The sequence below is a fragment of the Ailuropoda melanoleuca genome, chromosome 15, assembly GCF_002007445.2.
Source record: "Ailuropoda melanoleuca isolate Jingjing chromosome 15, ASM200744v2, whole genome shotgun sequence".
In the NCBI taxonomy this organism is placed as follows: Eukaryota; Metazoa; Chordata; class Mammalia; order Carnivora; family Ursidae; genus Ailuropoda; species Ailuropoda melanoleuca.
In genome coordinates this window covers 10,810,618-10,838,142 of record NC_048232.1, presented here as the reverse complement: position 1 = coordinate 10,838,142, position 27,525 = coordinate 10,810,618, and the positions used below count along the sequence as shown (strand labels likewise).

General features: G+C 36.3%; 1 protein-coding gene across 2 annotated transcripts in view; it reads left to right on the top strand.

Annotated features, from left to right (window-relative positions):
* Positions 1 to 2,703: 2,703 nt before the first annotated feature.
* UPF2 (UPF2 regulator of nonsense mediated mRNA decay) overlaps positions 2,704 to 27,525 on the top strand; it is a 108,723-nt gene continuing 83,901 nt past the window's right edge. For both annotated transcript variants that reach the window (XM_034643478.1, XM_002925150.4), the window contains exons 1-5: positions 2,704 to 2,860; positions 8,317 to 8,696; positions 11,925 to 12,704; positions 21,549 to 21,709; positions 26,900 to 27,097. In XM_034643478.1, coding sequence (XP_034499369.1) covers positions 8,335 to 8,696; positions 11,925 to 12,704; positions 21,549 to 21,709; positions 26,900 to 27,097 — 1,501 coding nt within the window. In that variant the 5' untranslated portion in view covers positions 2,704 to 2,860; positions 8,317 to 8,334. The remainder of the gene's footprint in view (positions 2,861 to 8,316; positions 8,697 to 11,924; positions 12,705 to 21,548; positions 21,710 to 26,899; positions 27,098 to 27,525) is intronic.

Genomic DNA, 27,525 nt, shown 5'->3' with positions numbered 1-27,525 from the left:
GGTGCCCCTCAAAGGCACTCTTTCTGCTTGTACTTCAGATTCCATTCCTTCTCACCACCACAAGGATTTTGTTCATTGTTAACCTTTTTTCTCTCTCCCTGCATCATTAATATTTACCTCCCTATTGGATCATGCCCAGGAGTATACTTCCTCTATATCTCTCATTAAAAATACAAAAAGATACAAACGTAAAAGACACAAAACTGGCTAAAATTAGTCAAACTAGACATCAGCTTCTAAAAGACAGAGGTGGATTTGTTCAAGGTACAGCACACATTCAGCAGGGCACCAGGCAGTTCATGTCACATGAGCCCTGTTTTTTTTTTTTTTAATTTAGGATTTATCCTGCCCTGAAATTGTAATCCCTTTCTCTTGCCTTTGCTTTCTAATGAGAATCAACATTGTAACTGGGTTTTAAATAGAAAATAGTATCATGTAAATTATATGTATATCAGTTTTTTTCTTTTTTTCACATGGTATGGTTCTGTCAATGCAGCAAGCAAAAAGGAAAAGGCACTTTTTAGAATTTTCTCAAATAATGAAATATCTAGAGAAACACTTAAAAACTAAACATAATGTAGTTACAGAAAATAGTGAAGTTTGAATTATCTGAATGCAAAAATGATGACTTCTTCAGAGAAGCGTGTTTCTTCCAGTGAGAGATTGCAATGATATCCTCACATCAAAAGGCTTTGGTGGTTTTGACATCTTTCTTTGGAAAGAAAACAATGGGGAGCATTTTCAGTCTTCGAAAAAGTCTAGGCATTAAGACAGTGGATATATCAGAAAAAGCTTGGATTTTTGGAGTTGGACTTGTAATAGTATGCTTACTAGTTTTGTGATATTGAATTAAATTAATCTTTCTGTGGCTCAGTTTCTATAAAATGGGGATCATAATACCTACAGGATTATTATGATTGTTAATTAAAATAACAAATTTAAAATAAGCAAAAGCTCAACAAAAAAGCTCTTTTTTGTTTTTTGATCCCTGTATTCACATGATTTCCTTTTAATACCTCATGAAAGGTAAAGATTGACTTGAATAGGCAGATTTATTCATTAACAGCATAGAGGTAAATTTTCTTAAGGTAGGCAGACAAAATGAGAAAAACTTCTGAGAAGAACAATGGTGGCCATCTCCGGTATGGTGGTTTGGGACAGTTCTCTCCTAATTTTTTGTTGTCGTTTTTAAGTAGTGGAGCCTAAATCAGGGCTTGAACTCACAATAGTGAGATCCAGATCTGAGCTGATATCAAGATTGAAATGCTTTACGGACTGAGCCACCCAGGGATACAGCCACCCAGGGATACAGCCACCCACTGTATCAGTGGTACAGAATAGCAGCATGTATCTTTCTCTTTCACTACCCTTTAAATGATTGGCTTATTAGTGTTTTGAAAAAAAAAAATCTAAGTACAGGAAACATCAACACTCAATTTGTGAAGGCGATTTGCATGCTACTAATAAATGGAAAGCTAAGCAGTGAATAGAGGCAAATGGACAAAAGCTGAATACAAAGGAACCTAGGCATGCCTCATGTGTTTGAGATTGGTAGCAGCTCATTTTGTGGGCTTGTATACCAGGTGAGGCGCCACATGTCAAGCAAGAATCAAGACCAGTTTTGCACCCTTCTTCCTTTGGCTCCCAACCAGTCAAAACCAACCAGTACAAACACCCAGTGAGATCATGTTAGCAGATCCAAGCACTGTTTAGATAAAAATCAGAGGCCAGATACACAAACTCCGCAATTTAAGAGGAGTGGATAAACTAAATACCCATTTTAAAAAGTCGACTTGGTTTCGCATTCGAAAGAAACAAGACTACCCAATTTTTTAAACGAGTGATTACATTCAGTAATTCAGGGAGCTCATTCCATTTTAATTTTTAAAATTTGCTCGCTAGGACAGGGTACTTTCTAAGATCCGTTGAAAGACCTTTATTCTTCTTCGCCCTCGGTTGTTTTTATGTTGAACACCTAAGAAGTACTTCTGGAAATTCCCCCACGGGACTTTCGTAGTCTTTTAGGGCACTCTTAAATCTAGACCCATTCCTCATCAACTTCTACTTTTCCCACCAGCCATATTCTCAGGCTTCTCCAGTTTCCAACTTCCTAAATCTTCAACCTCACCCCTCGAATTAGTCCAATCAAACTTTCCCTTCTTAGACCTCTCCCTTACGTTCGCTCCAGGAAACTCCCCTGAGAATCACGTGGCCAAACTTGTCCTTAATGGCGCTCCGTAATTCTCCTACTGTTCCACCGCCCTTCCTTACCTCCTGTTAGCTCCGCCCCACTCCGTTCTAGCTCCCCCCACTCCGCCCCACAACGAAGTGCCTGCGCCTGCGCATCTCCAATTCAGGCGCTTTCCCTTTCCTGGCGACCAATCCACTTCCTGCCTTTGGTCCTTGAAACACTCCTCCTCTCCGCTGGGGACCTGACTTGAGGTGCTGGTTGTGGTTGCCCTATTCATTGCCTGTCTGAAAAACTCGCTCCTCTCATTTGGTGGACATTTTGAACCAGCCTCTATGTGTGTCGCACCTGTCTGAGCCTTTGCTCGCGATCCGCCACTCCAGGGTTAAGCTATGGGCATCGATATGCCGGGTGAAAGGAGACCCGGACAGTTTTCGATCAGGCAAGCGCCAGAACAGCTTTTTCCTTTCCTCCTCCCTCCGCCCCGCCCCCACCCGCAGCCCGGCCGCGCTGGTGAGTGGCGGGCGGGAGGGCCGGCGGGCGGAGGGAGGAGGGGGAGCTGAGGGAAGGCGGGCCCTCGGCTGCGAGATAGGTGGGGGGAGGGGAGGGGAGAGCCCGAGCTCTGGAGTTGGTGCTGGGAAACCCGGGGCTAATGTTGACAACAGGCTCGAGGTGAGTCCCGGGAAACCTCCTTCCCCTCCGCTCCAACGATCGGGAGGAAGCGGGGCTGGGGGGCACCGGCCTGGACTCCTACTCCCTGAGGGACCCAAGAGGCGACTCCGCACCCCAGCGCTCCGGGGGCGGCGAGCAGTAGACGGACCGCAGCTCCGGCGTCGTCCTCCTCAGACCCCTCTCCCGGAGGCTCCCATCAACGCGGGCGCCCCCGGCCCGGGGCAGACATGAGGGGCGGTCGAGGGGGAGTCTGCCCCACATGCCCGGGCTGGGCCTCGGGGCTGAAGGCGGGCAGCCTGCTGTGGCGGGGTGAAGGTGTTTGGGGGTGTGGAGTAGAGCGAGGGGAGGTTGGGGAAAGCTCTTCGGGAGCCGGGAGGGAAGCGAGGGCGAGGAAGTGGGGAGGGTGCGTGTGTGGGAGGATGTGGAGTAGGGAGACCAGCCGGAGAGTCTCGGTCTCGGGTGGTGAGGGAGTGTGGGGTGAGAAGTTGGGGCTGGGGCTGGTCCGCGAAGATGACCGTGGGTACCTGTAGGAAAGGAAGTTGTGGCGGGGAAGCGTGTGAGGTATGGGAATGTGCAGCAGGAGCAGAGGTTTGTGGGAGATGTGTGTGGAGGGGAAGGGGTTTCGGTGTTTGGGAATGGTGGGCATGGGGTATTTCGTTTACTTCTTTTTAGTCACATAGGCTGAGGGTTCTTCGCTTTGCCTTCATCCCAAGGCTCCTAGTGCTTACTCTCGTTAGTAGTTTTGAACCGAGGAGATCATCACAGGGTATTTGGTCGTCAGGTTGACCAGGCAGAGCCAGCTTACGAGTTTGGGGGTACACAAACCGGACCATCAGCTCTTCTGCTTTTTTAGAACTTGTATATAGTGATGCATCAGACCAAAGTAAAACTATAATTCACCCTTATCATTTATCCTAGTTTTTAGGTGTTTATAAAAATCATACAACTCATCAAGAAAACCCGTTTTGAACGCTGGTAAAAACTTGTAAAAACTTTGAATGAGTCCTTGATACTTAGGACTTTTTGTAAAGCCAGAGACTGAGAGATAAAGCCCCTGTGCGGTTCTGCCCTTAGGATATTTTGAATGACAGAATTAAAAGGTAAAGCAGCATTGTCTTCCTCTGGAGTATTTTCAGAACAGTCTGATTGTGATTTCATACATAGTCCATATGGTACTTTGCTGAAGGACTATCTTTAAAAGGGAAACACCCCTCTCTCTGCACTCTGTCCCCCAGTACACTCCATTGGTACCTGTTTTGCTAACTAATAAATTAGTTTTTTCTTTCTTTTGGACATTCAGATTATATTTAGAAAACAAAATAAAATATACAGCCCAAGGGCCAGGGCACTGCTTGGGGAGCTAGGAAGGTGGTTTTAAAACATGGCTTCCTTTTAAGGACTGGCTGTAATTGTACTCAGTAATTTGTAAGAACTAATGATATTCCAATAAAAAGATCACTAGTATTTATTTTGATTATTTTGAGATGAAATCTATTTACTATTTTAGTTTTTACTTAAAAAACTTTTTGAAATTGTTCAGATAGAATATTTGGCTGTTTATTAAACCATAGATTATCAAAATACTTCAAAGAAATTTAGCATTTCACTAAATACAGTTTAATTGACAGTACAAATGCATACGGATCTAAATTAGGTTGTTTGTATATTTTGTTTGGCTTTTAAAATCTTGAGTCAGGGCATATAGTGGATAAGAGCACTCGACAGTGAGCCTTGACCCAGCCAGCCATTAAACTAGTGTAATTGGGCAGGTCCCTCTTCTGCTACCATGTCAATGTGAAAATTGAGAATTGGAGTAAAGTCTAGTAGTCCTAATTCTAAAAAAAATCTCATCTTCATGAACTTTTCAGTGTTCTGTGTGAAAGAATAAACATTTATTGAATGCCTTCTTGATACTACCTCCTATGCTAGTAGATTACGAATTTTGTAGGAGAGGTACCTTTACCTCCATTCTATTGATGAATAGACTCAGAAGTTAAGTTGCACAGTTCCAATAGCTAGTGGGTTGCAGAGTTGGGATGCAAACTTAAAGTCTGACTTCAAAGCCTATGTTGTTTTCACATGTTGCATTGCTGGTCTTTACATGAGCCTTTACATTTCTGTCATATTTTTTGTTCACTGAAATTTAGTTCGAAGCATACTTTGGGTATACTTCTTAATACAACGATGAAGTGACTCAAAGAATATAACATCTTAGTGAGAATCTGTTTTTTTATGTTCTAGAGCAGGATCAATTCATGAGTGCCTACTACAGTTTGATGTAGTAGGCACTTACGCATTTATTGAATAAATGAATACTGTAGAGAGTCACAAAAGTTCAGGAGACTCTGTTAAGCTAATGCATGATCCTTTATGAATTTGTCAGATTCCAAGTGAATTTAATGTTTTTATAGAACTTAATATCTAAATTACCTTCATAAATGAGACATTACTTGTAAATTTTTATGCCATTCTTTTTGTTGTCTGTAGTTCCTGGTATCATTGGAGTGTCACTTGTTGATAAACTTCAGAAAATACCAACTCTGTATATAAAGAGTATTTTTTGTGTGTGCATAATGACAAATATCCCTAAGTAAGATTGTATTGTTACATTAGGAATTATCTTATCCCTGTATGTTTTAGCTAGCATCTGCCAAAAGTTAAAAAAATGATGTAAAAACTGCTTAGCCATTATCAGGGACTTTCTATTCAGATTCATAATTCTATGATTTGTCGTAGTCAGTATCTATGATCAAGCCTTCCACCTCACAGTTTGATACTCTCATGGTTCTTAAAAACTTTAGTTGAGAGTATGGGTTCAAATTCCAGCTCTGTCTCCAGCTGTGGAGGCCTTGGTCAAGTTACTTGGTCAAGTCTCAGTTTACTTATTTATAAAATAGGGAAAATAATACCCACCTCATAAAGATTTTAGTATTAAATGAGATAATGTATGTAAGATGTTTACTGTGGGGCCAGTGAGTGGTAGCTATGAGTATTTTCTTCTCTTCTAAAAGTTTGCTTGCTTTAGGACATGGTTTTTTTCACACTAAAGGTGGGTATTTGAAGCTGCTACACTTCCCAGATAACAAATGTTAACACTGCCTTGCCATGCAAATAAGTAGTTATGCTCTTTCATGTTTTAATGATTGCTTAAACAGGATTAACAGCTTTTTTTCTTGAGTTCCACCATTGAGGTTAACTGAAGCCTTTGGGTGTCATTGTCAAAATAAATGCATAGAATATAAGGGTGCCTAGGTGGCTCAGTCGTCAAGTGTCTGCCTTTGGCTCAAATCATGATCCCAGGGTTTTGGGATTAAGCCCTGCATCTGGCTAGGGAGCCTGCTTCTCCCTCGCCTCCCTGCTCAAGCTCTCTCTCTCTCTCTCTCTAGCTATCTTTGTCTCTCTCTCAAATAAATAAAATCTTAAATAAATAAAATNGATCATGATCCCAGGGTTTTGGGATTAAGCCCTGCATCTGGCTAGGGAGCCTGCTTCTCCCTCTCCTCCCTGCTCAAGCTCTCTCTCTCTCTCTCTCTCTCTCTCTCTCTAGCTATCTTTGTCTCTCTCTCAAATAAATAAAATCTTAAATAAATAAAATAAATGCACAGAATGTGGACCTGGAGGAGAATCAGAGTAAAAGAGGAAAAGGGAAAGGAAGAGGTGGTTGAGAGAATACAGAGGGTTGCTCGTGCCTCCAAAAATTACTTAAAGTGCTTCTGTTGGCCTAGGTTTTCTTTCTGTGATAAGATTTTATTGGAGTGCTGAAATAAATGCATTGTGTTTATAAAATATTTATTATTGCAAATGTTTTGTTTGCTAACCTTGTTTTTATTGCTGCAACTTAAAATCTGTATTTGAAAATAATTAAGAATACTGTGTATATTTTCAGCTTTGAATAAAAAAACTAGGAAGCTTGGGTGGCTCAGTCGTTAAGCATCTGCCTTTGGCTCAGGGCGTGATCCTGGCGTTCTGGGATTGAGCCCCACATCAGGCTCCTCTGCTGGGAGTCTGCTTCTTCCTCTCCCATTCCCCCTGCTTGTGTTCCCTCTCTCGCTGGCTGTCTCTCTCTCTGTTGAATGAGTAAATAAAATCTTAAAAAAAAAACAAAACAAAACTAGGAAGTTTAAATAATTTAATTCTGTATTTCTTAAATAGAAAGTATTTTGATTTTCTCATGTGCAATTTTCAGATGACTTAGGACTTAAAACATGAAACACTGTCCGTAAAAGAAATTATATTAGAACACTAGTTGAAGTAGAGAAATTTATTTTTAGGAAAGAAAAATGCTGAATTTTGCTGGGAAATTCAGTTTTGTGTTCTACAGTTTATTTCCAGTTAACTGTATAGATCCTGTGCTATAGACCAGTGTTATCCAGTAGAACTTTCTGTGATAATTGAAATGTTCTGTATATGCACTGTCTGATGTGGTAGCCGCTAGTCATATGGAATTGAGCACTCGAAATATGGGTAGTGACTGAAGAACAAAATTTCATACTCTTTTTAATTAATATTCATGTAAGTAGCCACATGTGGCTAGTGCAGTGGTTTTCAGCTGGTGGTGATTTTGTCCCCAGGCAACATTTGGCAACGTCTGGAGTAGTTTTTGGTTGTTAAAACTGGGGAGATACTACTGGTATCTCCTTAGTAGAGAAGGCGGGGATGCCGCTAAACGTATAGTGCACAAAATAGTGTCAATATCCCCCCCGCAAAACCCCCAAAGAATTATCTTGCCTGAAATGGTAATAGTGCCAAAGCTGAGAAATCCTGAGCTGGTGGCTATTGTATTGGCAGATCTAGACAGAATATACAGATTTTGTAATCACCATTATGTTTATTTATAGATTAATTTTGGCTAATACTAATGAAAAGATTAAAAGTCTAGTATAATTTGAGATAGTTGATGGTTTCTGTATTTGAAAGTTGGATAAGATGAGAATGATAATGTGAAACCTGTCTTCTATTGTCTATTTTGTCAGTTTATAGGAGGAAAGAGCTCGTTTATGTTCCAACTTAAAAACTTCTGTTCCATGTAGTGTGAAATATGTCAGGAGCATCTCCTAACAGATGTGAAATGTTGGGATTGAAACCGATTGAAAATATTCTCAGATGCATACTGAAGTATTTATGATTGAATGTATGTTTTGTAGTTAATAATGGTTGAATTTGGGTGGTGAGTATATGGAGGTTGGTTATATTGTGCTCTCTACTTTTGTTTGTGTTTCAGTTTTTTCTTAATAAAAAGTAAAAAAGTGCTTAGATGAGGCATAACTAATAATGATAGAATGTGGAATGTGACCAAGAAATTATTTTATCACAGAAATAGTGTTCATTTTGTATGCATTTATTTAGTCTTCCACAACAATTGCATTAATATGTTCTGTTTAAAAAACTGTCACAATACTAAAAGTCACGGCATTTACAACACTACAAAGAATACTGACATTCTTTTACTCTTACAGATTGTTCTGGGTAACATAATGCCAGCTGAGCGTAAAAAGCCAGCAAGTATGGAAGAAAAAGAAACTTTACTAAACAACAAGGAAAAAGACTGCAGTGAAAGGCGGCCAGTGAGCAGCAGGGAGAAACCAAAAGATGAGATCAAGCTTACTGCCAAGAAGGAGGTTATTAAGGTCCCTGAAGATAAAAAGAAGAAACTGGAAGAAGATAAGAGAAAAAAAGAAGACAAGGAACGAAAGAAAAAAGAAGAAGAAAAGGTGAAGGCAGAGGAAGAATTAAAGAAAAAAGAGGAAGAAGAAAAAAAGAAACATGAAGAGGAAGAGAAGAAGAAGCAAGAAGAGCAGGCAAAACGTCAGCAAGAAGAAGAAGCTGCCCAGTTGAAGTAAGAACATTTATTTTATTATTGATATGAAGGAAGAGATATTAGGAAGAAGATTGAAATATTAGGAAAGCAATGATTATTTGGATTCATACTTCTGGGGTGCAATTCAACAAGAGTTGGGAGTATCTTCAGTTACTTGTTCTATTATTTTCAGTGACTAGAGGCATGCTTATGATGCTTTAATTATTTGTGTTAAATAATAGGAATCTTCAATACATATTTTTTGAGGTGTAGGGTAATCTGGATTGGTTTTGATTTTTTTTTTTTTTTAAGATTTTATTTATTTTGAGAGAGAGAACACAAGCAGGGAGATCGGCAGGCAGAGGAGAGGGAGAAGCAAACTCCGCGCTGAGCAGGAAGCTCTATGCGGGGCTCGATCCCAGTATCTTGGGATCATGACTTGAGCTAAAGGCAGACGCTTAACCAACTGAGTCACCCAGGCACCCTGTTTTTGATTTTTAAAAAGTTTTTTTTCATGGTCTCTGTCCTAAGTTGAAAATCTTTAGTTCTTAATGGCTGTTATTTGCGGAATTCTTATTATGTGCCAGGCACTACAGAACATATCAGCACGTACCCTAAAGGCACTCCTAATGATCCTCATTTGACAGATTAATACAGTGAAGTTTGAAGAAGTTACAATAAAGAGTGGAGCTGCTGGGCTTTTTGAACCTAGCCGACTTTAAAAATTTGTCCTTAAAAAGAATTCCATAATGCCTCCCATTCTTATTTTCATCTAAATCTATTTTTAGGGATGCCTGGGTGGCTCAGTGGGTTGAGCATCTGCCTTCGGCTCAGTTCATGGTCCCAGGATCCTGGGATCTAGCCCCACTTCTGGCTACCTGCTCAGCAGGGTGTCTGCTTCTCCCTCTGCTCCTCCCTCTCTTCATGCTTGTGCTCCCACATGTACGCATGCACTCTCTCTCTCTGAAATAAATAAAATCTTTAAAAAAATGAAAAAAATAAATCTATTTTTAACCTTGTAAATCTATACAAGTAGTATAATGACCTGGCGAAAAACAAGGTAGTCCTTAGGAAAAGTAAGATATAGCACGAGTGAAAGCCGTTGAGTAGCATGGGCTCTTCTCTTCATATAATTTAAAAAGCTGTTGGCAAACATGAATTTTCATGGATCTCTAGAATAGCTCAACCACCTATTCTCCTACCAAAGTTATTTAGCCCTTTTATTTTTAATAAGGTACTGGAACCTTAGGTATGGAAGGCAATAGTAGAAGCCAGTTTGGGAATATTCAGAGCCATGATTCTTGAGAGTTTCTTGCTTATATTTTACTTTTTAAAAAAAAATTCACAAGGAGCTGTGGACCACACAGAATGAGGCAGGTACAAAATGAGATTGCTGTTAAAAGTGAGTGTAAAAAGAACACTGGATTTTAAGACTCATGAAAAAAAGAACGTAATGTATTTCACCGATTATTTTATATTAATTTTATGTTGAAATTGAACTTTTAAATTTACTGGGATAAAAATGTATTCAATTAATTTAAAAATATTATAAGGATATTCAATTTCACTGTTACTTTTGCTCCTCCCTCTACCCTAGTATAGAAAGACCAAAAACAAACAAACAAACAAACAAACCCACAAACAAAAAAACCAAACCACCAGACTCCCAACTTCTTGTTGGGAAAAATTAAAACATATGTAAAAAAACAGAATAGAATAACAAACCAGTCCTCCCAAGCCCCCCAGCTGCTTTATCTACCCAGGATCAACAATTACCCACTCCCCCCGAGTACTTTAAAGTATCATTATTTCAACGGTAAATATTTCATTTATGTTATTGCAGATGAAAATGAACTTATTTAATGCATATACATAATGAGTTATTCTTTCTTAAAGTGTGCTCTCACTGGTAATCCTTTATTTGTGTATGGCTGGGAGACTTCCAAGAGATACCCACATATCCATGTTCCCTGTGATGGATGCAACTCCCTGTTAACTTATTGTGGCTTTTAGTTGAAAAATCATAGAAGGATAGCTCAGGGATGGTAATCTCTGAAAGATGAAAATCTGCTTTTTAGAAATTTATATTTTAAAAGTTACATATTTTGGTATCTCAGAAGCCTCAAAGTCAGATTGTCCTATCTTCCTGCTCAAGTTATTTTACTACTTTTGCAATTTAAACATGTTCTATCTTTTAATTTTTTTTTTTCAGGATAAACTGTTAGCTTTTTATTAAAGGAGTGTTATCTTATAGTTATCTTCTGGTTCCTTTCCAGATTTTCTTAATTACACTTGAATTTTAAGACCCAAACTGAGAAAGGTATTTTATTAGAGGTTTGGTTAAGCTTGAAGTATGGAAAAGTGGTTCTTAATATATCAAAAACATTTTTAATGCTTTCTTTTTGTAAACATTGTTCTTTAAGGTATTCTTTGTGGACTTTTTTTTTTTCTATATTCCCAATGCTTTTATCTGTTTTAGGTCTTATATCCTTCCCAAGCATATTTTTTATTTTTCATATTATGCATCATGTGTTAATCCATTTATTTTTGCAGCTTTATTGAGGTAGAATTGACAAAAGTGTTTTATCCATTTAGTTTGCCAATTGGCAGAATGATTTTTTGCTCTAGTTTTTCAGAATCATCCACTCTGCCACATTTGGTATTTTCAGTATACTGGGTTCTCATTATCTTAAATCATTAATAAAATGTTTTTCAAATTTGGGGGCGCCTGGGTGGCTCAGTCGGTTGAGCATCTGCTTTCGGGTTGTGGTCCCAGGATCCTGGGATTGAGCCCCACGTTTGGCTCCCTGCTCTGCGGGGGGGCCTGCTTCTCCTCCTCCCTCTGCCTGCTGCTCTCCCTGCTTGTGCTCTCTAATAAATAAATAAATAAAGTATTTTAAAAAATGTTTTTAAAATTTGGAAAAGGGGTTCCTGGCTGGCTCAGTTGGTATAGTGTGCAAATTTGATCTCAGGGTTGTGAGTTCGAGCCCCACCTGGGTTCAGAGATTACTTAAAATCTTAAAGTAAGGGCACCTGGGTGGCTCAGTCAGTTGTCTGCTCTTGATCAGGTCTTGATCTCAGGGTTGTGAATTGATAAAAGATAAAGAAGTCTTAAGAAAAAGTAGGAAAAGGGCTTTTTGCATGTTTCGTTTCTTTGAGATGCTGATGCTTATATTACATTTTCATTGTCGTTCACTCTTATGAAATTTGTCAGTGATTGTTCAAAATATACAAGGTATTTTATTTACTTGTTTGTTTTTTACGTAGAGAGAAAGAGGAATCCCTTCAGCTTCATCAGGAAGCCTGGGAACGACATCAGTTAAGGAAGGAACTTCGTAGCAAAAACCAAAATGCTCCAGACAACCGACCAGAGGAAAATTTTTTTAGCCGGCTAGACTCAAGTTTGAAGAAAAATACTGCTTTTGTCAAGAAGCTAAAAACGATTACGGAACAACAGAGAGACTCCTTGTCCCATGATTTTAATGGCCTAAATTTAAGCAAATACATTGCAGAAGCTGTAGCTTCTATTGTGGAAGCAAAGCTAAAAATATCTGATGTGAACTGTGCTGTGCACTTGTGCTCTCTCTTTCACCAGCGTTATGCCGACTTTGCTCCATCACTTCTTCAGGTTTGGAAAAAACATTTTGAAGCGAGGAAAGAAGAGAAAACCCCTAACATTACCAAGTTAAGAACGGATTTGCGTTTCATTGCAGAATTGACAATAGTTGGGATTTTCACTGACAAGGAGGGTCTTTCCTTAATCTATGAACAGCTAAAAAATATAATTAATGCTGATCGGGAATCCCATACTCATGTTTCTGTGGTGATTAGTTTTTGTCGACATTGTGGAGATGATATTGCTGGACTTGTGCCACGGAAAGTGAAGAGTGCTGCAGAGAAGTTTAATTTGAGTTTTCCTCCTAGTGAGATAATTAGTCCAGAGAAACAACAACCTTTCCAGAATCTTTTAAAAGAATACTTTACATCTTTGACCAAACACCTGAAAAGGGACCACAGGGAGCTTCAGAATACTGAGAGACAAAACAGGTGATTTTCAAATATTTCTCAGAATTGAGAATTTATTTTGGAGCTCATACTTAAAAATGTTTAAAGTCTTCAGGCCACTGAAAGAACTTGTGGAAAAGGGCTCATTGCAGGTGATTTCTTAACATTTCCAGGAGAATTGCAAAGTACCAGTCTAAGTACTCATGTTTAAATGGGAATCTATGATAGATTTTGTTTCTTGAATTTAAAAGAAACCTGGCAAGTATATATGGTGGTACTTACTTTGTGGATGTATTTTGTTCCTGTGATTTAAAAAACTCCTTAATGTTGAGGGATAAATTTTCTTTTTCTGTCACTTTAACTTATCTGCTATTATTTTTGTGTGTTTTATTGTGCCCTCTTTATAACGGGTTTGCTTTCATTGTTTTGTATCTTAACTTACTGATGTCACTGTCGATACTCGTTCTTAGAAAATGAGTCGTTAGATCAGAAATGAGGAAAATACTGCAAGAAGTTAGATGTGAAAAAAAATTCTTAAATGCTACTATTTTAAGTGCATTTACAGGAGTCTTTTTCCTGGGAGCATCCATTTAAAGTTTCAAGGAATAATGTGGAATAATGTATGTGCCTGTGGTAATTAGTGAAGATACCTGATTGAGGGGCCACCTTTGATTGTTACAAGATACTACTGTGTAACCTCTGTACCTAGGAGGTTAGAACAAGTTAGAAGCTGATGTAGCTGGTGGGCAGTAGCTCAGTGGAGGGTGGATTTGGAGAAGGGCCGAGGGAGTAGAGAGAGGAGGCAACAGCAGTGGGGTTCGGCTGAGTACTTTGCACCTATTTAAAGTGCGTGGTTAAGAGTCTGATGTTGCTTTTTTTCAAGAATTAGTATGGGAGGCTACACTTTATTTCCATAAACGTGCAGTTGGGAAGGACCTGCTGGTTTAAGTAGTTACCACCAGAAGGTGATTGACTTAACTAGAAGTGAAGACTGTAGCAGTGTAGTTAGGTCTGCGTCAAATTAGGTACACAGACTGCATGACTAAACGGTGATGGTTGAGGGATACTGAAGACGTGAGAGTTTAAGATAGCGATGGTGTTCCTCAGGGTTTCTTTAAAAAAAAGAAAAAAAATCTTTGTTTTGTGCTTTTGAATAATGAGGACTGTTTTAAACTTTGAATAGGCAACTTTAGGGTGTATTTACATAAAGTCAGTAATGAGTTTAAAAAGAAAACAGTGGCCCTCTATTAATATTTCTCACATATTTAATGTTTCTTAATTACGGCTTACATAGTGTTTTGTCATTTTCCTAGTCCTTTTCTTTATCCCATAATACCTCACAGCTGATTTTGTAGTATGCTTTGATTACTTTTCATTGGCTACTTTAGGGGTATTATGTGTGTGTTTACTTCTGATTGGCCTCACAGAAGCTTAGAGGGTAGAGTCTACAATGATTTAATCCAATCACCTTTCCAGTGCAGGAGTCCATTTTACAGATTATCTGACAGATAAAGTATTCTTTCTTTCAAAGTGCCATTCCAGTGTTGGCACACCTGCTCAGTAGGAATTCAGGCTGAAATTTAACTCCCCATATAATGGTTCCCTTTGATTTACTTCTTTTTTCTGGTACCAATGGAATATAAGCTGCTTAAAGTGGAGGTGCATGAACTGTTTACCTATTCACCATGAATTAAGTATAGGGACAGACTAAGCATTTAGACATCTTTTAGACAAAGCAGTTTTCCTTAGTCCAGGCTAAGCATTTAGACATAGCAGTTTTCCATAGCCCTGATATTGTTCCTATATTTTATAAAAGTGTCTGCAGTGATTAGAAAAAAAAAATAATTCCTTTACCACAGACAGTTTGAGAAATACTGACTTGGGACCTGTCTCCTCTTTCGTACCCATGATAATGTCTCAAATATTTGCAGACTGCCAGGGTGTTTCCCTTTCATCTTCTCAAGGCTGAACACCTCCTGTTCCTTCAGTTTGTTCCATGATTTCCACATGACTATCCTTAGGACATTCATTTTGGATGCGTTTTTTTTCCTGCCTGTAACCTCAAATTCCATTACTTTTTGTAGCTGCCTTCTCATTCTTTTGACTGTTTGCGAGGCTTATATATACCTAAAGATTAATTTCTCAAATGAACTGCTGCCAGACCAGTTCTTCACCTTGAAGTAGTGGAAATCCTCTCTTAAATCTGAATGCAGACTTACGTCTTTTAACTTTATTTAGATGTTTTTGGCAAATTACTTTATCCTAATGATAATTTTGAACATTGAATTATGTTTTATCTGCTCTGTGTATTATTACGTACTTATCTGCTGGTCACATTCAGCTTTGATAAGCAGACCTGTTCTTTAATATTATTCAAGTCACCATGAGAATTTTGAACAGGATGTAATGTTAAGAGCATGGTTTTGTGGACTTTATCTAAAAACTTTTACTCATTTAAATACAGAACCATTAACCTGTTGGTTATTAGAGGAGGTTATTTACCTAGTATAAATTGACCTTAGCATTGTAGCAGTCATTTTATCATGGGATACTATCTGCTTAGATGCAATAATTTGAGAGATGGGAAAATCTTAATCACAATATAGAAAATAATTGGCATATATCTTAATAAGAAACTCATGCCTTAGGATAGCTTCAAATTGAGCAGCCTCTATAGTGTAGATTTTAATATCTGACTGACCAAGAAGACATGAGGAATGGATTAGTGCAGAGTCCCTTGGCCTAGTATTAGTACATTACAGTGTACTGTTAAAATGACCAGTTTCCTAAAGTTTCCCCCTCCCAGTCATTATCCAGTAGGTGTTTCGAGGTTATTCTACATCATGGGAATAATCATGGACAGTAGGTTTTCCCAGTAAGATTTCTCTTAGGCATGGTAATGCTGGAAATCTAAGTGCCAACCTAGCGGATATTTGAAACTCATATAGTTAAATTACTTTAAGCCTTTATTCAATATCTTAATAATGACAGTTTTTTTTAAAAAAAAACCAAATACATTCTATTTTCAGTCTGTGAATCCTAAATGCTGTGGGTCATTTTAATTAACTTGGGAGATGGCACTATATTCATAAGAGGTTGTGAAGTCTTCGTCTATACTCATTCAAGTCTATACTTAGAATTCTTTCAACCAATTAAAAAAAATAGAATAATAAAATCTCTGGTATTTTCGAAAAGACACAAATGAATGAATGAATGAATGAATGAATGAAGACAGTGACTGCATAAGACCTGTTGAGTCTTAGCTGTTCTTTTCTCATGTTACCTGGGCTGATACTACAGATATTAGATAGCTAGTGCTGTTTCAAAGCCGCTGAGGGATTTGTAGTTATTAGCAAATAATACAACTGACCGTAGGATTTGGTGAATTCTAATAAGTTTGACGTTATAAGCTTTTTGTACTTCAAAGAATTTTTAAAATACATTTTAAGTGATTGATCCTTGGGAGTTATAATTAATATTTACACATTTGAAAATATCTAGTAGCGTCTGCCAGTTTAAAGTTAATAGCTTTACTTGGTAGGTTTTGCTTTTTATAATGTTCAGTGCCCTTACTTTATACTTAAAATGCTTTGTGCTATGAGATATTACTCTCATAGAGGTAATATGACCTATTTTTTGGCATTTAATAAAAATTGAAGAAATGATTTAATTTTTATTAGATATAATTTAATTATGTAACATTGTGTTTCTTGCAGTAGTGAAATCATGAATTCATATATTAAGTCAATTCTTGCTTGAGTAATTTTAAAGTGTCTTAATTCCTTTCTTTCTCCCTAACTGGTGGAAATGATGGTAAAAGTTCCTTTTTTCGGTACTGGTGAATTAGGACCTTCACGATTGCATATTCAGACAGCACTAAGTGATTTGATTGAAAGTATAGAAAAAATAAGAATGTAGGATTTCCCTGTTGTTATTAAAATCAGAGATTTCTTTCATTACTGCAAATTCATGAGGTATTACTTTGCCAATGTTGAAACTTAAAAACACATTAATGTAAAATTAAGTAGCATTGCTTTTACCTTCCACTTTCCTTCCAGGTAAGTTGTACCTTGCCTTTACAGGTAGAATGTTTGATAAATTTTACAGTATTTAAGCACTATTAAGATACTATGTCATGGTACTTCAGACTTAACGAGGCTTTAACAATTTTGTAAGTACTCTAAAATTGTTATTTCTTTACTGAAATTATCTCTCATTCAAAGACTTTGACAGTTATTTAATAAATATTTGAGTACAGTTATGCTTACTCTGCTGTAGTATCTTTTCATACAAGATTATAAGACATCCATAACCGAATTCTAAAACGGAACCAAAAGAAAATTTAATTCACTTGAAAATTTAACAAATTGCTAAAGGAGACAGAGTAAAACCTAGTAGTTTTTCTGGGTCTACTTCATGGTTAATTTTTTAAAGATTTTGGCCATGTGTCCTATGTTATTTTATATGACTGTATAAGGTCAAAGCTAAAATGGATTTTCTGTGTTCTTGCCAAGATTTTTTTTCTTTTTTAATTTGGCTTATATAAGATCAAATAATATTTGGTATTGAAGTTCTTGCCTTTTTTACAGTGGGCTGTGGCATTTTTTTCTCATTAAAATAACTGTTTTACGTTGATAAAGTACATCACATGCATGATCTTAATTGATCCTCATAATACACTTGAAAGAAATACCTCTATTTTGAAGGTGATCAGATCTAGGGATTAAAGAGCTTGCCCATTGTGACTTATATAGAAGTGACAGATCCAGTTCTTTCATACCTCTTCATACTGTATTTTTTCACAATTTCCATATTACTCATCATCATTGCATTTAGTACTTACACTTAATTTTAAGGTGTCTAATAAACACAGTAGTGACTTGGTGCTTACCAAGTCAGATCCAAACAGAAGGACCCAAAAAGATATAAAATAAACACCCCAGTGTGAGAAGGCTTGCCTTTGATATATGCATTTGAGAGACATTCTAATTTCAGTATAAGGTACCACGTGGATAATTTTAATTTGGAAGGCATTATAGTCCAGTAGTTGTGAGCATGGACTCTGGAGCCAGGCTACTTGGGTTCAAATCTTAGATCTGTTACTTACTCAGTTCTGTAATTCTTGGCAAGTTATCTCACATCTCCGTGCTTCAGTTTTCTCGTCTGTAAAATGGAATAACAGTAGCACTCTACCTCTGAGATAAATGTGAATGATGTAGAGTGAATTCACGTGTAAAAGCACTTTTAATAATAGTATCTGGCTCATTGTAAGTAGTAAATGTGAATTTATTATTTGTAGTATATTGCCTGCTTAGTCCTTCAGAAAGACTTGATGAGAATTTCTCTTGTACCTTTTTATGATTTTGAAAATGTGTATTTTTAAAATAATGCAAAACGGCAGTAAACAATCTACAAAATAAAAGAGCAAGAGTGTCTAGCAATAAGAATAAAAATTTAAAAAAGGAAAACAAAGCAAAAATATGTCTTTTAATACTAGAATTTTTTGAGGCATTTATGACTTTTCTTATGAGATTGAATGCTTAAGAATGGACTATTTGATATTTTCTGTCAGTTTTACAGTATTGAATTAGCAATATAAAAAACCCTAGAAATCAAAGATTGATGTACCTTAGGATTGCTTCCAGACAGTGATAGCTCATCATTGGGTGAAGGAGGTCTACTACCTTGTATTTTTATTATAATGAATAAGATTTGGAATTAATTTTGTTTTCATTGCTTGCTTTTTATATCTTTAAAATGCTGCCAGTAACTCCCTATTTTACAGTGATGTCATGAGAGGGAATGTGTTCATTATAATACATTTAACAATGATACTGATTCATTGAACTCGAATTATGACGGGCATTGGCAAACTATGGCCCACAGGCCAGATAAACCCACTACTATTTTTTATACAGCTGGTGGGCTAAGAATAAGAATGGTTTTAACTTTTTGGATGGTTGGGGAAAAATCAAAAGAGGAATATTTTGTGAAATACTAAAATTATATGAGTTCAAATTGCAGTGTCCATGAGCAAAGTTTTATTGAAACATGGTCACACTCATTCGTTTATGTATTAACTGTGGCTGTTTTTGTGCCATATCAGCAGAGTTGAGTAGTTGCAACAAAGAACATATGGTTTGCGAAGCCTAAAATACTTATATCTGGCCCATTTGCAGAAATAGTTCCCTACCCTCTAATTTATGACCATCTCAAAAAGACTGGCTTCTGTTCAACTTTCTGAATATATGTGTTTCTGAAGAGATGGTAATTAAAATATGTGATAAATCATATATTCAGCTTGATTTTGCATGGTGATATATTCCCATGGAATTCTCATAAGAAATTTTGGTGAGATTTACACCAAATAGAATAGGTACGTTGATCAAATGTGCTGCATAATGTTTAGTTCCCTCATACAGGTCTTCTAAAAAAGTTAAACTGAAAATCTTTTCCAATGGGCTTCATAAACATAAAGAACTGCCATATATAGTACAGTCATTAAAAATGTTTCATTTTAATTTGATGAGCACTTCTAAATGATTCTAGGGATTTTGAATGTTCAGGTACCTGTGATGCATTTAATTCTGTGCTTGAAATCTATAGTCTTACTATGTGCTGTGTGTTTAGTCTGATGTTCAGTAAATATATTAAATAAATGGTCAAAGAGAATATGTAGGACTGTATAAGTTTTGTGTATGACAGAATTCTTCCAATGCCATTTCATTGGTATCTTGTGCTGCTTGCTAAGTTTTTAGTGTAAGATATGATTAGAAAATAAATGCACCAAAATGTAAGCTTTTGTCCTGAGGACTGTTCTCACTAGGTAGTAACCTAAGCACTTGTAAGTTAAACAGTTAGGTAAATTAGTACTGTTAAAAAATTTGACATGGGATTGAGATTTGGGGAAGTGTGAGGAGTTACTCTGGAACTTCAGAGTTTTAAATTTGTTCTAAGATGACTGGAAAGGAATTGGCATGTGTACAAAGGGAACTATTAGATAATTAAATCACTTTTAATTGATGGAATGCAAAGTCACAGGCAAATGTTTGAAAATGAGATTGATATTGGAAAAAAAGTGTTCCTTTTTTGTTGTGATAAAATTGTCATCACTTTGTTGCTGCTTATATATCATAAATGCTTAGTGAATGTTGTTTAACCTAAAACTGCGTATATGTTCTTCAGATTACTAAAATGTCAGAACTTGTTAGAGAAAGTTCCAGGTTCTGTTATTTTGAGATATTTTCCAATTTCTTTTCAAGTACTGAAGTAATTTTGCATCTTGTCAGTAGAGGTTTTGAAATCTCTTAGGACTGTTATTATTGCTCTGAACATATAATCTGCTACAGAATAAACTCCTAAGTTTTTATTGATCAACATTTTTTCTAATAATACATTGCAGAACATTTTAGAATAGCCTACTTTTGAGTATTATTTATTTAAACAATTTATTTCATTTTAGTGTCTTTTTTATCTTCAAAAACGATATCACTTCTAATTAAAAGTTCTGACAAGCTCACTTATTCAAAGTGATAGTCATTACTTTCACAGGTTGAGTACTTTTGAATGTTGGGTTTGGAGTTTATTCATAAAACTTACTGAAAGACTGTTTTTTTCCCGTAAAATTAGTTTGAAATAAATGGTTAAAGAGGGAAAGAAATTATATTCTTGTTCATAGAATGATACTGATGTACTTCTAAATCATAAGAAAATGAGTGAAAATTTTTCATTTTAAGTCACTAATAGGCTGGATTTGAAAAAAAAAAAGATTAGATTTAATGAATAGTAACCTATGCATTGATCTACCTTGTGCTTATAATGGAAGCTGATATTTCTAACTTAGGAAATGTTGGCTGGAACGTTACAGCATTTAAGCAAAAGTTTATGTGGGTAGGAATGGGATAAGATAGGAAAGTTTGGAAATTGTTCCAGCTAAGCTGGGTGAGTAAGTTTAGGCATGGCTTTTCACTTTATTTTCTGTAAGTTTTAATAAGATATCACCAAAAAACCACCTCGTTTTCTTCCTTGTTCATAAGAAAATGCAAATGACAAGTAATAAAAAAACTTTTAAATATTTTGAAAATGACTTAATTTACAATGGGCTTTTTGAAACCTATATTGTATTTGCATTAAGGTTTATAGATTTCACATGTTACACTACATATGTACTTAGTTATAAATAGATGCAGATATAGACATCTCAACTATCTGTATTTATAGGAAGGTTTTTACTTCACTGTTCATTTTGAAAATTTTCAGTAGTCTGCATTTCTAATTATGGGTGGCTTATTAGTGACCTGTTTGTAGAGTAGAAGACTAGTTGTATTCTCTGCTCCCGAGATGGCCTGGCCTTGCTTAAGTGTGTTGCTCAATTAATATTTGGTAAATGGGTAAATAACCAATACTTGTACAGTAAGCTGAGAATTGGCTGTTAGGAAGATGTGGGCTTTTTCAAAAAATCTTGATTCAAATCATTGTGGAAGTTTAAGGATACTGATTTGATAACTTGTTTTTGAATAGTAACTTTTTTAGGTATGTTAAGTATTTTTGATTGTGTCTGAAGGGAGTATGACTTTAACAAAATACTTTTAAAATGATTTTTATTTAGTGGCATTGTTAAATTTTACATTTCTGTGGGCATAATCACAATATTTTTGGAAGAATTAATGTTAAATGTTAAACTAATATTAAATTTAATTGCTTAGGAGAATTTGATTTTACCAGTTTTAATTTTCAGATACATCTTGAAAATGTTAATAAATTGAAGAAAATCATGCAAAAAGCTTATGTGATAAAATACACTTTTATAGAACATTCCCATTGTAGCAGTACATGATCACTTGTATTTTGATGAGATTATCAGATTATTTCATCATTTGTTTATAGGCGTATTCTCCATTCTAAAGGGGAGCTAAGTGAAGATAGACATAAACAGTATGAGGAATTTGCTATGTCATATCAGAAGCTGCTGGCAAATTCTCAATCCTTAGCAGACCTCTTGGATGAAAATATGCCAGATCTTCCTCAAGACAAACCAACACCAGAAGGTAAGATAGCCCTAAAAACATTGGTTTTTCAGTAAGCACTATCACTTATCTTTACTTTGTCAGATGTATATGATTGAAAATTAAGTTTTAAACATGCCTTTAAGGTGTTTTAAATGAAGAAGTAGTATTAAGACCTAACAAGAACTTTGAAAAGCTACTATTTGAAATACTCCTATGAATGNAAGCTACTATTTGAAGTACTCCTATGAATGAAAAAGGCTTTGCACTTAGAGGAAAATAATTAACACATATGATCTTATGATGCATTCCTTCTGGTTCTTTTATATTAGATATCTTTGAATTATATCCAACAGGGCCCCCCCTTTTTTTAAAGATTTTATTCATTAGAGCAAGCACTATGGGTGGGGGGACAGGGAGGAACAGAGCTGGAGGGAGAGGGAGGAGGAAAGAATCTAAGAATCTCAAGCACACTCTGTGCTGAGTATAGAGCTGGTCACTGGGCTAGATCCCACAACCCTGAGGTCATGACGCGAGTTGAAACCAAGAGTCCGATGGTCAACCAACTGTGCCACCCAGGTGCCCCTATGCTATTAATTTTATATAGAAATGTAATTTTTATCTCTGGAAGCTGGTTATATTTTCCATGGTCTCAGACATGCTTGGTCAGTCTCCTAGCTTGTTGAGTATATGAAATACAGTTAGAATATCTGTTTTCATATCCTTGTCTACTAATTTTATCATATATGTCATATTTGCATTGGTTTTAATTGATTAAGTTGATTGATCTCNAACTGTGCCACCCAGGTGCCCCTATGCTATTAATTTTATATAGAAATGTAATTTTTATCTGTGGAAGCTGGTTATATTTTCCATGGTCTCAGACATGCTTGGTCAGTCTCCTAGCTTGTTGAGTATATGAAATACAGTTAGAATATCTGTTTTCATATCCTTGTCTACTAATTTTATCATATATGTCATATTTGCATTGGTTTTAATTGATTAAGTTGATTGATCTCTATAGCTCTTGTATTTTTTCTACTTTTTGCTTTTTCATCATGTTTAATTGGATAACTGCTGGATATTTTTGTATTCTTAGAAATATCATTGACCTTCATTCTGTGGCACAGTTAAGCTACTTGGAAACAATTTTATCCTTTTCAGGTTGGCTTTGTTGGGATCAGTGCAGCCTTTAGTCTAGGGCTAATTTNTTTTGCATTGGTTTTAATTGATTAAGTTGATTGATCTCTATAGCTCTTGTATTTTTTCTACTTTTTGCTTTTTCATCATGTTTAATTGGATAACTGCTGGATATTTTTGTATTCTTAGAAATATCATTGACCTTCATTCTGTGGCACAGTTAAGCTACTTGGAAACAATTTTATCCTTTTCAGGTTGGCTTTGTTGGGATCAGTGCAGCCTTTAGTCTAGGGCTAATTTTCCCTATTACAGAAGCAATATCCTTCTGTACTCTACCTGATTTCCCATGAATTGGAAGATTCATGAGTAGTTATTTTCCCAGTCTCAGCTGGGAAACCCTCACACATAACCCCTCTCACACATAGGGGCTGATCAGTATTCTGTTGAATAGTCAGGGGGCGCTTTCTGCCGATTTTTTAGGTCTGTGTCTGTGCTTTTTCTTTTCTGGTACTCTGTCCTGCAGTATCTAGCCACGTAGGCTAGAGTCTTGCCACACTCTCAGCTTCTGTCATTCTCATCTCATGGAGACTGCTGGGGTCGGTTTCACTTCTGCCGTACTTGGCTGTACCGGAAAATCTTATCAGGCAGTAAGCTAAAGCAGTTAATTATAGGGCTCAGGTTTCTTGTTTCTTCTCTCTAGGAATCACTTTCCTGTGCTGATGTTGTGTTCAAAAACTTACGTATATTGTTTGCCTGGTTTTTTAGTTGTTTTAGGTCACTGATACCTCATCTTGGCCTGAAGAGGCCTAAACTTTTAAGTGATCAGAATATTTGTTCCTGGGGTGCCTGAACGGCTAAGTCAGTTAAACATCTGCCTTGAGCTCAGGTCATGATCCCAGGGTCTTGGGATCGAGCCCTGTGTCAGGCTCCTGTTTAGCAGGGAGCCTGCTTCTCCCTTTTCCTCTGCCTATTTGTGCTCTCTCTCTCTGTCAGATAGATAAATAAAATCTTTAAAAATAATAATAATATTTGTTCCTGCCCTGCTGAAATAAGATCATATTATATATGCTATTCTGCAACTACTTTTTTTTTACATTTTATTATAATTTTTTTAAGTTTTTATTTTAATTCCAGTCAGTTAACATACCAGTGTAATATTAGTTTCAGGTGTACAGTATAGTGATTCAACACTTCCATAGGGTATATGCATTTTAAGTTTAAATATATAAAGTTAAATATTCTTCCAAAGAAATTTACATGCCACTAGCTACGTGAGAATGAGTGTTTCCTTACACTCTTACTGTATTGTAGTTCTTGATTTTTATCTTCTGAGTGAGGTTGAGCATCTTTTCTTTAAGTTTATTGGCTCTTTTGTTTCTCTGTGACATACTGGTTTGAATCCTTTATCCCTGCCTTTTCCTTTTTAATCAAACATTTATCTATTTTTAATTGAATTATAAAAGCACTTTGCATGTTAAAGAAATTATTCTTCATTACATCATTGCAAGTATTTGCCATAATTATCTACTGCTTTTTGACTTCGTACCATTTTTTTGCTTCTCAGAAGTTGATTTTTTTCAAAATTTATAATTACCGTGCAAATACATTTTTCATATATGTAAAATATTCATGCATATTATAGAGTAGAAAGTGAAAGTCTATCTTATGCTTTCCATTTTCCAAGCTGTCCATGGTTAACAGTTTGATAAGAATCTGTCCATCTTTTTAGTACAAAATAGATATGTAAAATATATAATCAGATATTGATACATAGCTTTATTGTTAATTTATGTAGTATGTTATTTTGCATTAACTTTTCTCTTTCAATAACATATTTTTGAGGAAGTGCGGAGTTCAGATTGATATGCCTTCTTCTTTTAGTATCTGATTAATATTACAGAGTGTATAAATGCAGATTGTCAGCCCTTATTGGTAGATATTTAGATTCTTTTCAGTTTTGCTCTGTAACAAACAGTGCTACGGTGAATATCCTTGTGAATCTTACTTCACATTTTCTTTTATTTCTTTGGTATAGATTCCTAGAAGGAATCTTGCAGTTTGGATCAAAGATTATACTTATTTTAAATATTGATAGATACTGGGGTGCCTGGGTGGCTCAGATCGTTAAGCGCCTACCTTCAGCTCAGGTCATGATCCCAGGGTCTGGGATCAAGCCCCGTGTCGCGCTCTCTGCTCATCAGGGAGCCTGCTTCTCCTTCTCCCTCTGCCTTTCACTCTCCCTACTTGTGCTTGCTCTCTCTCTCTCTCTGTCAAATAAGTAAATAAAATGTTAAAAAAAATAAGATAAATATTGATGGATACTGACAGATGACATCTCCTTAATGCTGTATTAATTTATACTCTAGATAAGGTATGACAGTGCTTACTTCCCTATGGTCTTGTCAGCATTTGCTGGTATCAGTCTTTTAAACATAATCTAATGTGTTGAAGTGATAAATGTTAACTTTAACATTATCCTGATTAGTACTGAGGTTAAGGTTCTTTTCATATGGTCTTTAACTTACCTGTTCAAAAGCTTTATCCATTTTTCTGTTGGAATTTTGGTCTTTGGTTGTATGGCTTTTTATATTGTGAATATTAATTCTTTGTATGAATAGTGCCAGTATTGTCTTCTAGTTTGTCCTTTGCTTTTGTTTATATTTTTCATTGAACAAGAGTTATAAATTTATCAGCCTTTTCTCTTATAGTATATGGGTTTAGTGTCCTGTGTTTAAATATATTTGCTGTGAGGTATATCAGGAGTGTGCTAGGGAGCCACTGTTCTGTTATTTTTGCTTTTGGTCTTATTTTGCCTATGAAATGAATCATTTTCTTATGGTTATTTTTAATTTACGTGGTCATTCTCCTACTTAAAATTCTAGTTAGGAGAGAAGCACAGTGAGAATAGATAAATTCACGAGTGACCTAATGATCATGAAGTTGGATATTAATTTTGCTCTTCTGAGTTTAAGAATTTATAGTTGTATGTGAAAGGTAGACTGTGTATGTGCACGCACATGTGCAAATATATACATGGTTTTTCTACCTTCTACTGAAATATCTTTATATTTCTTCATCTTTCCTTCTCTTCTTGCCAGTTATTTATCAGTTGACCATTTATAGCAACCTGCCTTATACCATGGATTATACCAAAAGAAGGGATGCTTCTTAATTAAAAGTTTATGGTTTACTTCTGGGGTGCCTGACTGGCACAGTTGGCAGACCATATGACTCTTTTTTTTTTTTTTTGAGAGAGAGAGAGAGAGCATATGTGCATGCAAGCACAAGTAGGGTGGGGAGGGGCAGAGGGAGAACCAGACTCGCTGCTAAGCAGGGAGCCTGACTCGGGCCTTGATCCCAGGACCCTGGGATCATGACCTGAGCTGAAGGCAGATGCCTAACTGACTGAGCCACCCAGACGCCCCAGAGAGCATGTGACTCTTGATCTCAGGGTTGTGAGTTTGAGCCCCACGTTGGGTGCAGAGATTGCTTAAAAAAAAAAATCTTAAATTTTTTTTTTGGTTTACTTGCGAAGATATTGTGATATACAGAGGGTTGGGAGTCATAAAAAAAATGCTTTATGGGAGATGTGGATGTTTTAGGAATGGCCAGGCTTATGTATTTCTTATTTTTAAGTTTCCTGAAAGTAGGCCTAATATATTAACTGCCTACTTAATCTCATATTAATTGCTTAAAACATTTAAGAGAAAAAAACATCTTTCTCGTATGCTGTCCTCTAGTATGTCCTGATTTGATGTTAAAGATGATTACATGGGGGCGCCTGGGTGGCTAGGTCGTTAAGCATCGGGCTCTCTGCTCCTCTGGGAGCCTGCTTCTTCCTCTCCCACTCCCCCTGCTTGTGTTCCCTCTCTCGCTGGCTGTCTCTCTCTGATAAATAAATAAATAAAATCTTAAAAAAAAAAAAAGATGATTACATGAACAATCCAGAGTGTTTGTTGATGGAAGAAGCTTCTATTAATTGAAACACTTAAAAGTCATCAGTTGTAAAATTGAAAATATAAAATATTGTCATGTGGTTTTGCATATTACACCTGAAATGGTTTTAATTCCCTCTGGCTTATTTTATCGTAGAGCATGGGCCTGGAATTGATATCTTTACACCTGGTAAGCCTGGAGAATATGACTTGGAAGGTGGTATATGGGAAGATGAAGATGCTCGGAATTTTTATGAGAACCTCATTGATTTGAAAGCTTTTGTTCCAGCCATCTTGTTTAAAGATAACGAGAAAAGTTGTCAGAATAAAGATCCTAACAAAGATGATTCCAAAGGTAATTCTAGAGGATAAATTTTTACATTAAGTGCTATAAAAATTAGTTTCAAAATAGTATTTGTAAAAGTATTTTTTTAGTTACTAGTTTTGCATTATGAACATTGAATCATTAGATTAAATGAATGACAGAGTAGTCTGGATTGGAGCATGAAAGGGTGATAAATGACATACTTTCAACAGTGCCAAAACATTTATGTTAATGTGAAATAATTTGAAAATGTTTGTTTATAACGTAATGAATTCGTTTGAGATCTTGGTAAGATCTGAAATTCCCCCAGTTGGATTGTTAGGGAAAGTGTTAGTTCTGTAGTGCTCTTTACCTCTGACTCCTTCTAGGCCAGATGCCCCTACCTCTTTGTAAGGGAGAGTTGATTTAGAGAAATCATAAGCTTTGAGATCATTAATGTAGTGGGAGATCCTGAATGC